Genomic DNA, 14,128 nt, shown 5'->3' on the forward strand with positions numbered 1-14,128 from the left:
CAATGCTGCCTGTTGCCTCCTTTTTAAGTATCTGCCACCTATAATTCCCTTCAACCACTTGTTCTTAAGAAGCCACACGAACGGCAAGGTTTCTCATAAAATCTGATCATCCAACACATTACAATGTCCCACAAAATTAAAGTTGTGTGTGAAATAATGCATCTCATAGCATGTGATCCGTTGGTCCCCATACTGCTGATAGAGCCACCGCTTGTGATTACTCTACGGACAACTTATAATACTTTATTGTGCAAGTCTATATGCGTTTAAAATAAATCCCAATGTGTCAACTTACAACTAAAAGAAAGCCCCCTAGGGCTTCCTTTCCCAAATGCGTACCTTATTCTGCTACTGCAACAGCATCGACTTACCATAAGTTTGTCAACAATGGTTTAAAATCCAGAAAAGAAACCAGCGATAATAAACAAAATGGATGAGTTTAGGTACCAAAATGTATCACAGAAAGTCAGCACAAAAGCCAATCCAGCAAAATCAGATTATTAAATCTCAGAATCATTGTTTCTTAAGATGTGGGCAGAACGAAACCGGCACAGCCAGAAATTCCTAAGCAGTTAGAAATGTCATGTAACTTTGAAGCAAATGAGTACATTGGCCATGTCGATTGCATCTCTCAAGAGCCAAACACAGGGTGCCGGAGTTGACATTGGATGGCCTTTTGTGAATATCACCATTGCTATGCTATTTGCTCACACGAGAGCATTTATCCAACTTCACACAGTTTTCCAATGTCCAGAACTTACAGGTCCATACTCTGTCGTTGGTGCTAGCATCTCCTTGGTGTGGTACAGATCTCACAGGATGGAATTAATGACTGCAGATCAGCATCATTGAACACTCATATGATGGCAGCAAGATTTAAAAAGAAAAAAGAAAAAGAGGAAGACAAAATGTTCTGTTGCTAAAGAAAGACCAAAGGAGAAAAAGATAAATTAGATTCAGAAAATCAAGCGACGAATCGTAAAGACAAAATTCAATTCAGATTACTTTATAGAAAGAGAGAAGAGCAGATAGGGAGGGACTTGTAAAAGATGCAGTTAAAAAAATAAGAAATGATTGAAATTCAATGAATTTTTACTTCACAAAGGATTATGGAATAGATAGTCAATTCCATTGCGACGAAGACATTAGTTTCTACTGTCATGATTGCCAGCAAATTAGAAAGCAATCCAGGGGTTGATGTACCAGAGAGGTTCTCTATACAGGATATTATATGAAGCCTAAAAGCTAAACTGGCATCCCTTTCGAGAGAGTTGTCAGAAGCGGAACAGAGCACAGGAAGCTAAAATTTAACTTTAAACATATGCATTATGTATCTGAATGCAGAAATAACAACAAAATATGTTTAAATATACTATTATCATAATTCAACACACTTACATGATTCAAGAAAGTGCAAGCTTTACACTCCCACATTGCAGGTTCTTCTGGATTATGAGTTGCACCAGAATTACGCATGAATGCAGAAGATAAAGCACCGGATGACTCCACAGAACCAGAACCTGTACGACGGTTAGATTGAGAAACTGGAGAGGGGGAGATGATTTACAGCTTTTATGAGTTCTGGCATTATGATTTAGCATTGGCTCAGATGTTGAAGTACCTGCTTCCAGATCAACAGAATTGGATTCCGAACTAATATTGGATGCACGGTTTCTTTTTCGAGATATCGTATCCAATGCATTTGTAATTGGACCACAAATAATCTTCGAGTGTCCTATATTTTGACCCATGTCTACGAGGTCCTGCGAGGCACACCAGAGATCATATTGTAGCCTCTTTTCTACTGCCATTGCAGCAGCTTGTACTGGACTGAGATCATACATAACGAACCTGTCACCCCCAAGAAGCTTAGGTCCAGACGGTAGAAGAGAGTTTGAATGAGCTCTCTTTTCTGCAGCAGCTAGTGCAGTTTGGGGAAGAGATGAAAGAGGGGGCTGAGGAGAAACCCCACCCAAAACCCTCCCAGGACGATCGAAACTCCCTACACCAGTTATTCCTTTGGATCGCAGCTCGTCACATTCCTACATGTACCCCAAAATTAGCAAGTTTGTGACAGACAACTCTTCAAACCAAACCAATTCTTTAGCTTGATTGGTTACACTTACGTATCTAAATTCAAGGTAAACATCACATAAAATATAGGCAACTTTTCCAACTTAAAACTAAAATCTTGAGACAACACCAGCCGAAATAAAAATATATATCTTGAGAACCTTTTTGAACTCTATAAATGTTGCTAAACATTTGATGAACAATTTGAAACAAGCTACCGTTAATCAAGTAAATATGGAACCAAAGCAGATAAAGAAGCAACGCCAAAACAACTAGGAACAAAAAAAAAAAAAAAAAGACCTCTCTAAGTTCTTCCCAAAGCTTGTAGAACTTGGCATCGTGAGGAGCAATATCATTATGGCAAAGCTCGTGAAGCATTGTGTCAAGAACTTCATGAAATGGAAGGGATTCCTGGTCCCTATTTAGCTTCCGAAGCTGCAATTTTATATGTACCCCAGCTCCCAAATTCGACCCCAGAGCATTTTTTGAACTGCAACAAGATCGTTAATTAACTACTTCACCAACCCCAATAAAATTGAAAAAAAAAATAGATAGAAAAGTTAAAAAAAAAAAAATTAACTGCATTTCGGAAAGGAGTTTAACTTTCCACTTGTGATTACGCATAATGGGCTGCACTTGTTTGGCAATTCTGTCTAACATCCTGATACACTTTACAGCTAGAATTCAGAAATTGTACCAATGATCGAGCACTCTTCGAGCGAGTGACAACTTCAAAATGAGAGAAAAGGAATAAGACAGAGATGAAAAAGAGGAGAAGAACTTTTCATTCATTCAAAACATGCCTTACACAATATTCTCTTTTACATATATATCTCGTGACTCCTCTAGAGTATTCTAAGGCTAAAAGACAAATATGAGCTGGCAATTGTAAAGTAGCTAAATTATAATAACAGAATTCAGATAATTGTTAAGAGAAATTATCCATCCACCCTTGCTGTCCTGATTCACGTGGCATAGTCCCTCATCCAGCTTGGCTGTTTCTTGGCTCTCTCGGGTCTAAAGTGGAGCTGTTGTTTTGCTTCTGTGAATTCATCATTAGGTTCCTTAGTCACGGTTTTGGCTCCTTCATCCTCTCTTGGCAAATTGTCCTTTGCATCTAATTCAATTGGCAAGCCCGTATCATTTTCCCCTTCTTGGAAACTAACCTTGTCCTCAAGGTTGAAAGCAGGATATTGTTGACAAAAAGCTCCAAAATTTTCCCAAGTGGCGTTTTCAGGAGCACCATCTGTCCACTGCACCAAGACTTGTGGAACCAATTTTCCTTGCTGGAACACTATGCGAGTAGCACAAATTGCTGCTGGTAAAGTCAAAGGGTGATTGTCAATGCTATATTCTGGGAGTGGAGAGATTTCTTGAGGAGTGGAGCCATGAAATGGCTTAAGTAAGGAAACATGAAAAACAGGATGAATTTTCGATGCCGGGGGTAACTCAAGCTTATAAGCAACAAGACCTATGCGAGCGATGACTACAAAAGGCCCATAATAGCGCTTGGCCAATTTATGACAGGAACGTGAAGCTACTGTATACTGGCGGTACGGTTGGAGCTTGACCAGCACCTTATCTCCGACAGAAAATTGAACTTCCCGGCGATGAGTATTAGCTTTTTGGGCCATCCGATGCTGAGCTTGACGCAAGTTATCTTTCAAGGATTTCAGCAGCTTATCATGCTCGAGTAGGATTTCATCCAAAGCTTGGATTGAAGTAGAGCTCTTCACATATGGAGGAATTGTGGGCGGGAGTCAACCAAACAAAGCCTGATATGGGGTCATTTTCAAGCCACTATGGTAGCTGGAATTGTAACAGAATTCTGCCCAACTGAGAAGTGAAACCCAAGTTTTCGGTTTGTCTTGTGTGAATGCACGAAGATATTGCTCAAGACTACGATTGACAACCTCCGTCTGGCCGTCCGTTTGCGGATGATAGGCCGTACTGTGGTGTAACGAAGTGCCACTAAGAGTCAACAGCCGATTCCAAAACTGACTCAAGAACACAGGATCGCGATCCGAAATAATAGAGCTGGGGAAGCCATGAATTTTAACCACAATTTCGAAAAATAACTCTGCAGTTTTATGAGCTGTGAAGTTACCTGGTAATGGTCCGAAATGGGCTGATTTTGTTAGCCTATCGACCACAACCAATATAGCCGAATAACCACGAGACAAGGGCAAGCCTGTTATGAAATCCATAGTGATTTCGTCCCAAACCAAACTTGGGATATGTAACGGTTGAAGGAGACCAGCAGGGGCTTTAGTTGAATATTTTGTTTGTTGACATATTAAGCACTCGGTGACAAATTTCTCAACATCCCGTCGCATGTGAACCCAAAAAAAATTTGCTGACAATCGAATGTAAGTTCTATGGATGCCAATGTGCCCGGCTACTGGAGTTGAATGAAATTCCTTTAATAAGATTGTTTTCAATGAAGATTCAGCACTTATAAAATATTTTCCTTTGTAGAGAAGTATTCCATTATGAATAGAATAGCCAGCCATGAAATGCCCGGAAGAAACTTGGTGATGAAGCTTGAGAATATCATGACAAGTTGAATTTTCCCGTAATAGTTCCGTAAGGAGATTGAAGGAAGGGCTACTGTGAAGAGATAAACAAAAAGAGCTCATATACGTGCTGTCAATTGGCTCTATTTCGTCAGAAGCTGCATGGACTCGGGATAAAGCATCAGCTGCGCGGTTTGCATGCCCCGGTTTATACTCAATCCGAAATTGAAAACCAAGTAACTTCCATAAATAAACCTGCTGATCAGGAGTCTGAATCACTTGCTGTAGTAGTTCCTTGATGCTTCGATGGTCTGTGCGTATTACAAAGAACCTGCCCAAGAGATATTGCCGCCATTTAGAGACTGCTTCTACGATAGCGTGCAATTCTTTTAAGTAAGTGGATGAAGCTTTCAGTTTGGGCCCAATTTTTTTGCTGAAATAAGCCACGGGATGGCCTTGTTGCATAAGTACTGCTCCAATCCCCACGTTACTGGCATCTGTTTCAATCACAAATTCGGAATCAAAATCTGGTAATTTGAGCACCGGAGCTTGAACCATTGCTTGCTTCAGAGATGCAAATGCTGTTGTGGCTTCAGAATTCCAGTGAAATGCATCTTTACATAGCAAGTCAGTTAAAGGGGCAGCCAATGAAGCGTATCCACGAATGAACCGCCGGTAGTATCCCGTAAGGCCTAAGAAACCTCTCAACTGCTTGGTACTTTGCGGCAGTGGCCACTCGAGCATGGCAGTCACCTTTTGGGGATCCGCTTGTACTCCCATAGCAGAAATAATATGGCCAAGATATTCAATACTTGACTTACAAAAGAGGCATTTGCTCAATTTAACAAAGAATTTATGCATTTGCAAACATAACAATACATGTTCAAGGTGAACTAAATGGTCAGCCATGGTAGCACTATAAACCAAGATGTCGTCGAAGAAGACGATCACAAATTTCCGAAGATAGGCAGCAAAGATTTGATTCATAGCGGCTTGGAACGTTGATGGTGCATTCGTCAAACCAAACGGCATAACCAGAAATTCATAATGGCCTTCATGTGTCCGAAATGCAGTTTTGTAAATGTCTTGAGAGTGGACTCGAATTTGATGGTAACCAGCCCTCAAATCCAATTTATTGAAGACAGTAGCCTTGCCAAGTTCATCAAAGAGTTCATCGACAGTAGGAATTGGAAATTTGTCCGGAATTGTAACCGCGTTTAGAGCACGATAATCCACACAAAAACGATACGTGCCATCTTTCTTTTTTACTAAAAGCACTGGGGAAGAGAAAGGGCTTTGGCTGGGTCTGATGATTCCCTAGTGAGACATCTCTTTAATTAGTTTCTCCATTTCATTCTTCTGGAAGTGTGGGTATCGGTAGGGTCGCACATTGATAGGGGAAGTGTTAGGGAGGAGGTGTATTTTGTGGTCTATAATTCTGTGTGGTGGAAGTGTTGTGGGTGATAAAAATAGATGATGATGTTGTTGAAGAAGGTCACGGAATTGGGGTGGTAAATCGGTTGGAAAATCTAAATGGGAGAGAAGTGTTTGGCTTGGAGGGGGCTCTGTTGGTATTGAAGGTAATGGTTGAAGAGCACAAAAACTTGAAATCGCAGCGCGGTGGATCAGAGCCCGAAATTGGTTATAAGTTACTAAAGTCGGAGATGTGGACAAGTCACCTTGAAGAGTAACTGATTTTCCATTAAAAGAAAATTCCATGGATAGAGCTGAATAATCATGTGATACCCGTCCTAGTTGTTGCAACCACTGTATTCCAAGAACAATATCAGCTCCTTCAATGGGCAACACAAAAAGGTCCATGGGAAACTCCGTGCCTTGCAGTGTTAATTGAACGTGTTGGCAAAATTGAGTGCACAACAAAAAATCACCATTTCCTATGTAGACGCGAAACGGAGTTGTGGGCTGAATCGCGACGCCGGCACGCTCCGCCACTGATGGTTTGATAAAGTTATGAGTACTGCCGCTGTCAATTAATATTTGGAATGTTTGGGATCCAATCTTGCCCTGTAAACGAAGGGAGCGAGGATTTGCTTGTCCAGCGAGAGCATTCAGACTTGAAATATCACCAGTGACAGCAGAGTCTTCCTCGTCTGGTGGTTTCCCTTCATTGGCTGGATCTAAATGATCATCTTCGGCTCCGATAAGTAACAAGAACTGACGATTGCAACGGTGATTGGGGCTGTATTTCTGGTCACAAGAGTAACAGAGACCTTTCTCACGTCTCTCGTGTAGCTCAGCAGGGGACAACCGACGGATAGGCAAATTGGGTGTAGGAAGAAGTGCGGGTAAAGTGTTTGTTTTATTGTGAATGTGAGGTGGTGGAGGTTTTGATGATGGTGGGTTAGCACTTATGGTGGAGGAATGTGACTGGGAAAGCAGGGGTAAAGGAACGGTTCTGGTTTGTGTTGTTGTCATGGAGGGAAATGTGGATTGTGGCTGCCATTTCGACCAAGAGCGAGTGTGTGGTTTAGTGTCATTAAATTTGGCTTCGAGCGCTCGAGCCATAGCAAAGGTGGCCATGAGTGTTGCTGGCCGATTAAAGAGAAGTTCTCTCCTGATGTCTTGCTGCAGGCTAGTTATGAAAAAACTGATGAGAAGTTGCTCGGAGACGCCATTAACTCTGTTCATGAGTTCTTCAAAAGCCGACTGAAATTCAGCAACAGTGGTGGTTTGGGTGAGTTTAGACAGTTCACCTTGTGGATCATCATAAAGAGTAGTGGCAAAACGATACTTCAGATTAGCCAAAAATTCTCTCCAAGTGGTGAGTAAATTGTTGGATTTCATCCACTGATACCAGCCAGCTGCTCAACCCTCCATGTGAAAGGAAACGATACGGAGGCGTTGGTGTTCTGGAGTACCATGAAACTCGAAAAACTCCTCCACTCGAAATACCCAGCCGTGTGGATCAGAACCATCAAAACGTGGAACTTCCATCTTCATGGATTTGGCCATCGAGGAGAGATCTCGCCCATCGGATGGGCTAGATGAAAGTGGTGGCATTGTTAATGGTTGTTTCGACGAACTAGGCACGTTTGTTGGAGTATCATGTATTTTAGATCGAATTTCATCAAAACGGGCATCTACTGCAGTCATAAATTGCTGCATCATCTGGTAAAAAGATAAGGCTTGTTTGTCAATTTTCTCACTAAGTTCCTTTAATGTGCTGCTCTCATGAGAATCAGCCATGGCAGGAATCAATGAAAGCACCAATGATACACTTTACAGCTAGAATTCAGAAATTGTACCAATGATCGAGCACTCTTCGAGCGAGTGACAGCTTCAAAATGAGAGAAAAGGAATAAGACAGAGATGAAAAAGAGGAGAAGAACTTTTCATTCATTCAAAACATGCCTTACACAATATTCTCTTTTACATATATATCTCGTGACTCCTCTAGAGTATTCTAAGGCTAAAAGACAAATATGAGCTGGCAATTGTAAAGTAGCTAAATTATAATAACAGAATTCAGATAATTGTTAAGAGAAATTATCTATCCACCCTTGCTGTCCTGATTCACGTGGCATAGTCCCTCATCCAGCTTGGCTGTTTCTTGGCTCTCTCGGGTCTAAAGTGGAGCTGCTGTTTTGCTTCTGTGAATTCATCATTAGGTTCCTTAGTCACGGTTTTGGCTCATTCATCCTCTCTGGGCAAATTGTCCTTTGCATCTAATTCAATTGGCAAGCCCGTATCACATCCTCTTTGCTTCTCCTTCTCCCGATCTTCTCAACGCTTTTGTTTCCCATACTCTGAAACTATCTCCTGTATTCATTTTTCTTTCTTTTCTTTTCGCTTTTCACAGTGAAAAAGAGAAGCCCTAATCAAAATATTTTATGATTTTTATAAGCGTTAGATTTGGTGAAGGATTTTGCAAGTTCGGGTTCTTTTATAGTAACTGAATCCTATCCGATTGCTTTCATTTTTTTGGGTTAATCAAGTGCAAGAATGGCGGGATTTTGAATGTCGCACATGCGAAGCCCAATAGCAATGTGAAAACTAAACACAGGAGCGTCCGCAAAGCTTTCCAATGTACAGGTCGTTGCTGCTATCATCTCCTCGGTTTGCATATGTTTGCATTTACACCACTATAAGTCTTCGAGTTTACTGCATTTCTTACGAGCGATTACTGGCATTATGGCAAAGTTAATGTGTTATCAAAGGCGAGAAGCTCACTGTTGGTGAATTTCCTAATATGGAGGCAAAGAACAAAGAAAAATTTATTAGGATTTGAAACGTGTTTGCACACTTTCCTTTAAGGTTTTATTTGCCCTCACCAATCTTGATTTGTTATAGAATTTTAATGGCAAATTACCCCCAAGATATATTAAATCCTGAATACAATCTCTAACAAATAAGATTGTATTTCCAGAACATATATGAAATCTACAAAATCTGATATTGATCAAATTATGTGTCTATCTTTAATGAAGAAGAAGTTTATTAGAAAGAATACAACCATTAGAAATGGTACTTCTTCAAAGACACTCTTTTGGTTTGAATTTGTATCGATTGACAATTGAAATTTTCAAGTTTGCTAACCGTTTTTCCAGTTGACGCAAAAACACGCTCTCTAGAAATAAACGGTTAGTCGTTTTCTCAATAACGGTTAGTCGTTGTCTCAATAACGGTGAGCCGTTTTATTCCAGAATGTCAAATAAGTTGCTTTCTGTAAAAAAACGGTTAGTCGTTTTCTCTAAAACAGAAAACATACTCTCTGGAATTAAACAGTTAGCCGTTTTCTCTAAACGGTTAGTCGTTTTCTCTAGAACAGAAAACATGCTCTCTGGAATGAAACGGTTAGCCGTTTTCTCCAGAAACGACAAACCATTTTTGTTCAGAATATCAAACCAAATATTGAAAAATGTTACAATCTCTCTTACACTCACCACGCCCATTTGTAGGCCAAAGCTGCAATATCATATGCAAGTGCAATGCGAATTTCTTTTTTTTCTTTTTTTAATTCAGTTGTTCCATCGTCAATGCAATTACAATACTAATTTACTGAATTTCGGATAATGGGTTGCACTTGTTTGGAAATCAAATCTAAAAAAAATAATCTTTGCTCTCCTTGCTCCCTGTCTTTCCTGCGATAGCTCCTATTTCCCATGCTTCGAACTGTGTTCATTTTTCGCTTTTCACAGAAGAAAAAAAAAAAAGAACAAAACGAAACCCTAATTTGATTTGATTTGATTGGATTAAGAAACAAGAATGAACCCCAGAAGGCCAGAAGATGCTGTTTTCTTTGTTTTTTGGTGTTTTTGACTTTTTGATTTATCAAGTTCGAAAATGGCGGGATTTTGAACGAGACGCGTGCAAAGCCCAATACCAGTCACATTCCAAATGTAAATTTGGGCCTAAACTATTAAGTTAAAGATTCCCATTGATATGGTAGATATGTAAATCTAACCAACGAAAAAGAAATATGTTATTGGTTAGTGATGTGTGAGGACTGAGGACACATTTTGTCATTTTCAATATCATAAATAATCATAATTTTATGTTTATGGTAAAGTAACATAAATTTTGCGTTTTTATTTTTGTGGCAAACGACTAGTTCCCATTTAAATAAGTGTGGTCTTAAGAGCATTACATTCTAGGACCAATCTTCTGTAACGTACGCACCCAATGGGAAGCAGCACACGTGTCCTGAGGAGAGAGAAAAACCGTGCAAATGCAGGCAATCTATTGTTATGTGCACCGTCACATGGTCAATAGAAACTAATTCCCATCAACATACATAGCATTCCTTTCCTAGTTTCCTTGAACACAACTTCTGCAAAACCAAACAAAGCCCCCAGGAAAGTTCAAGTAAACACCCAATCGAGGGCGGCCGTCTGTCCTTTGTAAGAGAGTTAAAATCGTACGTGAAATCAACAGTCACTCTTTTCTTCCTCTCTTTAATTGTTTATTAATAAACAATATTTCTCCAAAAAATAAAAAGTAGAAGGAAAAAAAAAACTTTTCTTCTTCTTTCACGAGAAATTAAAGGGAAAATAAAAAGGGTCAGTAGAAAATTTCAACTGGGTTGTGTTTATTTTATTTTCTTGAAACAAAGAAGAGAAAATCAAATCTGGGTATCGGGTTTCTGTTAGTAGGGTATAAAGATGGCGGGAATAGCAATAATATTAGATCTATGGAGGAAAAATCCAAGCTTTTGTTCGCCGCATACTGCTCTTCACTCTTCTGGGCTCCTCTCTGCCACCGCCGCCGCCGCATCTGCCGCTGCCGCTGCCCCTTTTGCCTCTCGGTTCTTGTTCGGGTACTCTACTCTCAATTGCTCGCTTGATGTATATATTGCTATTAAACAATGAATATGTTACGAGTATTTTTAGTATGTGTATTTATGTTTGAGTCTTTTTATTTTGACCGCTTTGCTTTGGTTGATTATTAAAGTGCTGCTTTTTAGCTGTTAATATTATTTGTACATTTTGGTTCGTTTACATGCCAATAGTTCAGCCATTTTTGCTTGATGACGGTATTTGGTTGGGAGATAGGTTTCAATGGCCAAATAAGCACAATCTTTGGATTCTAATTGTTATATGTTTAGCTAGCTGAAAGTCTAATTCTCTTGAAGCCACTAACCAGACTGTGGCTTTGTGCTTTGATGAGATGTTTGAAATATGCTATTTTTGCCTTTTATTTTACGATTATAATAGTATCTTTAAAAGTGAATCTGCCTTTGGCTTACTGTTCATATATATTGACTCTCTTCCTAATCATGCTACAGTTCTCCCAAGATTCCAGTTGCTTACTGTGATGCTGGTGCAGCAATAACTGAAGATTACATTCCAAATTTTGGGAAAGTACCTGGAAGTATTTTTCAGCATGATGCCATTAAATACACTACCAAAGAGTACAACATCGAATTAAAGCCTCTTTTTTCAGCTTTTGAGTTGAGAGCACTTGCTATGACCTCGTTGAGGTCATTTCTGATGTTCTATTTGCCTCTTCTGGAGCCTGATATGAGCACAGAAGACGATGATGATGACTTCCCGCAGGACTCTCCAGAACAACGACGTTTAGATCTTGTTGTTCCCTTCAAAAAATCAGTGAAGCAAATTGTTCGTGAGGTAAATTTATTCAATTTTCAATATCTGTGGTCTAGCCAATTTGCATTTTTCCATAAATTCCCAGCAATTAGTCTGTTAACTCCATTATCTATTAACAGTATCCCTTTAGAATTGGGGATTATAATTTTCATTTCTTATAACTCAAAAGCACTATGATAATTTTTCTTTTCTTGATTCAAGAAAAGACAAATTAGTTTATACAGTTTGCAAAAATTAGCATATAGTGTCAATAAGCTTCAAATGAAGTTTTCAGACTGCTGAAACTTCAGTTCTTTTAGCAGTTGATAATGTTGCTTATTCATCCTGAGATAGTTAATTAATTTTTTTCTACCATCTCAGACAACTGTTGTAACTACCAGACGGATACTGGAAAGACTTGCCGTCCATTATGTTTCGCGGCGGATGGCATGGAAACTTCTCAAAGGTACTCTCTATCGATAATGTTATATGCATGTCATTCAACTGCCATTAGGCGATTGACAGCAGATGGCAATGTTTATCAATACTAGAGAATAAAATTTAAATATTTTATTTATTTTTTTAAAAAATGATGAGTATTAATTTTGAAGTACTTATCACACTGATGGACTTTATCAATGTGTGCAGATGTTCCCAAGTCGGCAACGCGGAAGGCTCAGAGAGGATTGCCAACTACAGTTTATTTCTTCAGAGTTAGCAGAACTACACTCAGAGGTCAAAAGCCTTTACATATACTTCCTCTGTGTCTGTTGTATTTGATTGCTCAAACTTTTGTCCTCATTATTCTCTAACTATCCTTGTATGCTAAGCCAGGGCACTTTCTAGGAGTTGCAGCATCATGGATTGTCCAAATTGGAATTGAGATTTACCGGTACTTCAATCGCATTATGAACTCTAAAGAAGAAGACAGTGATGGCGTCAATAAAGCAAAAGAAGCTAAAGTTCTTGGGAAGAAGGTTACTGGTATTACTATCAGGTGTGGTGCTTCACTAGTTTTTGCATCGATTGGAGCAGGGATTGGTGCCACCACTGTTCGCCCTTCAATTGGTCAATGGATAGGTAAGCATATCATCAGTATTTCAATTATCAAGCTATCGTTTGTGGGAAATAAATCCAAATTTATTGGCACTAACTTGTTTACTTTCTACAGGCTGTGCTGTTGGTGATCTGGCTGGGCCAATTGTTGTATCATTTTGCCTCGACAGAGCTCTTCATCTGGACCTTTAAAGCACTGATGATGAGTTGAAGTAGACACTCTTCCTCCTGCATCAAATTGAACTAGTGTATATGTAATTGGGAATTTTAAGCAGGTGTTGGAGCAGAAGTTGTTCTGGGGAGGCCATTCATCAAAATTTTTGCTTTGGGTGGTCATTGCCATTTTCTCTGGTTTCTGATGAACTTCGGAAATAATCAACTTTAATTTTTTCCCCCTTCTGTTTTCTTTTGTCATAAGCTGTGAACATGTGTTGTACCGGTGACTTCCACATGGCACTGTGATTGTGTGCCAGTGGTCTGCGATGAAAATGAAAGCATTGTCTTGGACTAAGATAATGTAACTTATGAAGAAGGGACTCGGACCCCCTTCTTTTGTCATTATCCGGACCAGCCGTTAAATTATAATGACTTTAATCCAACGGTTGGGATTTTAAAAGTACACAATGACGCAAAGCGAGCAATTATCCAAACCCGTTTCAGCTACCAAATACCAAATTACTTTTATGGTACGTTTACTTTTCAGATTGGGAAATGAAATCCGGAATTGAAATGATTGTCAGCGTTTACTTCGTAAATATGGAGTTAGAATCGGTTTATTTTCTGGATTGGGGAATGGAATCCGGAATCAAAATGATTGCGAAGTAAAGTGTTTATTTTGCAAATATGGAGCGGGAATTGGTTTACTTTTTGGATTGAGAAATAGAATTCGGAATCGAAATGATTGATGGCGTTTACTTCGCAAATATAGAGCGGGAATTGAAATTAGAATAGTGGGGCTCACCACTATTTGAAAATGGGGAATGGGAGATTGCTTCCCATGGGGAGGTGAGAATGAGTCTCTCATTTCCGGGATTGATTATTTTATTATTTCTAAAAATTGAAAATGTACACTTTGTTCTCTTTTATAATTAATTAATATAATATTATAATTAATTATTTATAATATTATGATTAATTAATATATAAATACATTATTAACTATAATTATTAAAAATTATAGTTCTTAAATAAATAATCACAATAATTAATTAATTAATTATTACTATTAATTAATATATTAACATATTATTAATAATAATTAATAATTATTATTATTTTTGAATAAATAATCACAATAATTAATTTATTATTCTTATTAATTTAATTAATTAATCTACTATTATAATAATTATTAATAATTATAATTTTTGACTAAATAATCACAATAATTAATATATTATTATTGTAATTAATTAATATACTATTATAATAATTATT

At 38.6% G+C, this 14,128-nt stretch overlaps 2 protein-coding genes across 2 annotated transcripts; one reads left to right on the forward strand and one right to left on the reverse strand.

The window, feature by feature from the left end:
• Positions 1-1,081: 1,081 nt before the first annotated feature.
• LOC18055125 lies at positions 1,082-8,379 on the reverse strand. Its single transcript, XM_024177893.1, has 6 exons — positions 8,303-8,379; positions 2,657-2,734; positions 2,374-2,572; positions 1,622-2,042; positions 1,399-1,520; positions 1,082-1,300 (listed from the first exon to the last, which is right to left on the reverse strand). Exons 1-6 carry the CDS (start codon positions 8,377-8,379, stop codon positions 1,082-1,084), a joined length of 1,116 nt encoding a protein of 371 aa, XP_024033661.1.
• A 1,937-nt stretch (positions 8,380-10,316) lies between these two features.
• LOC18055126 lies at positions 10,317-13,249 on the forward strand. Its single transcript, XM_006452504.2, has 6 exons — positions 10,317-10,866; positions 11,335-11,677; positions 12,017-12,101; positions 12,284-12,370; positions 12,470-12,715; positions 12,807-13,249. Exons 1-6 carry the CDS (start codon positions 10,712-10,714, stop codon positions 12,881-12,883), a joined length of 993 nt encoding a protein of 330 aa, XP_006452567.1. The 5' UTR covers positions 10,317-10,711; the 3' UTR covers positions 12,884-13,249.
• Positions 13,250-14,128: the final 879 nt, after the last annotated feature.

The sequence above is a fragment of the Citrus clementina genome, unplaced genomic scaffold (genome assembly GCF_000493195.1).
Source record: "Citrus clementina cultivar Clemenules unplaced genomic scaffold, Citrus_clementina_v1.0 scaffold_1, whole genome shotgun sequence".
Classification (NCBI taxonomy): Eukaryota; Viridiplantae; Streptophyta; class Magnoliopsida; order Sapindales; family Rutaceae; genus Citrus; species Citrus x clementina.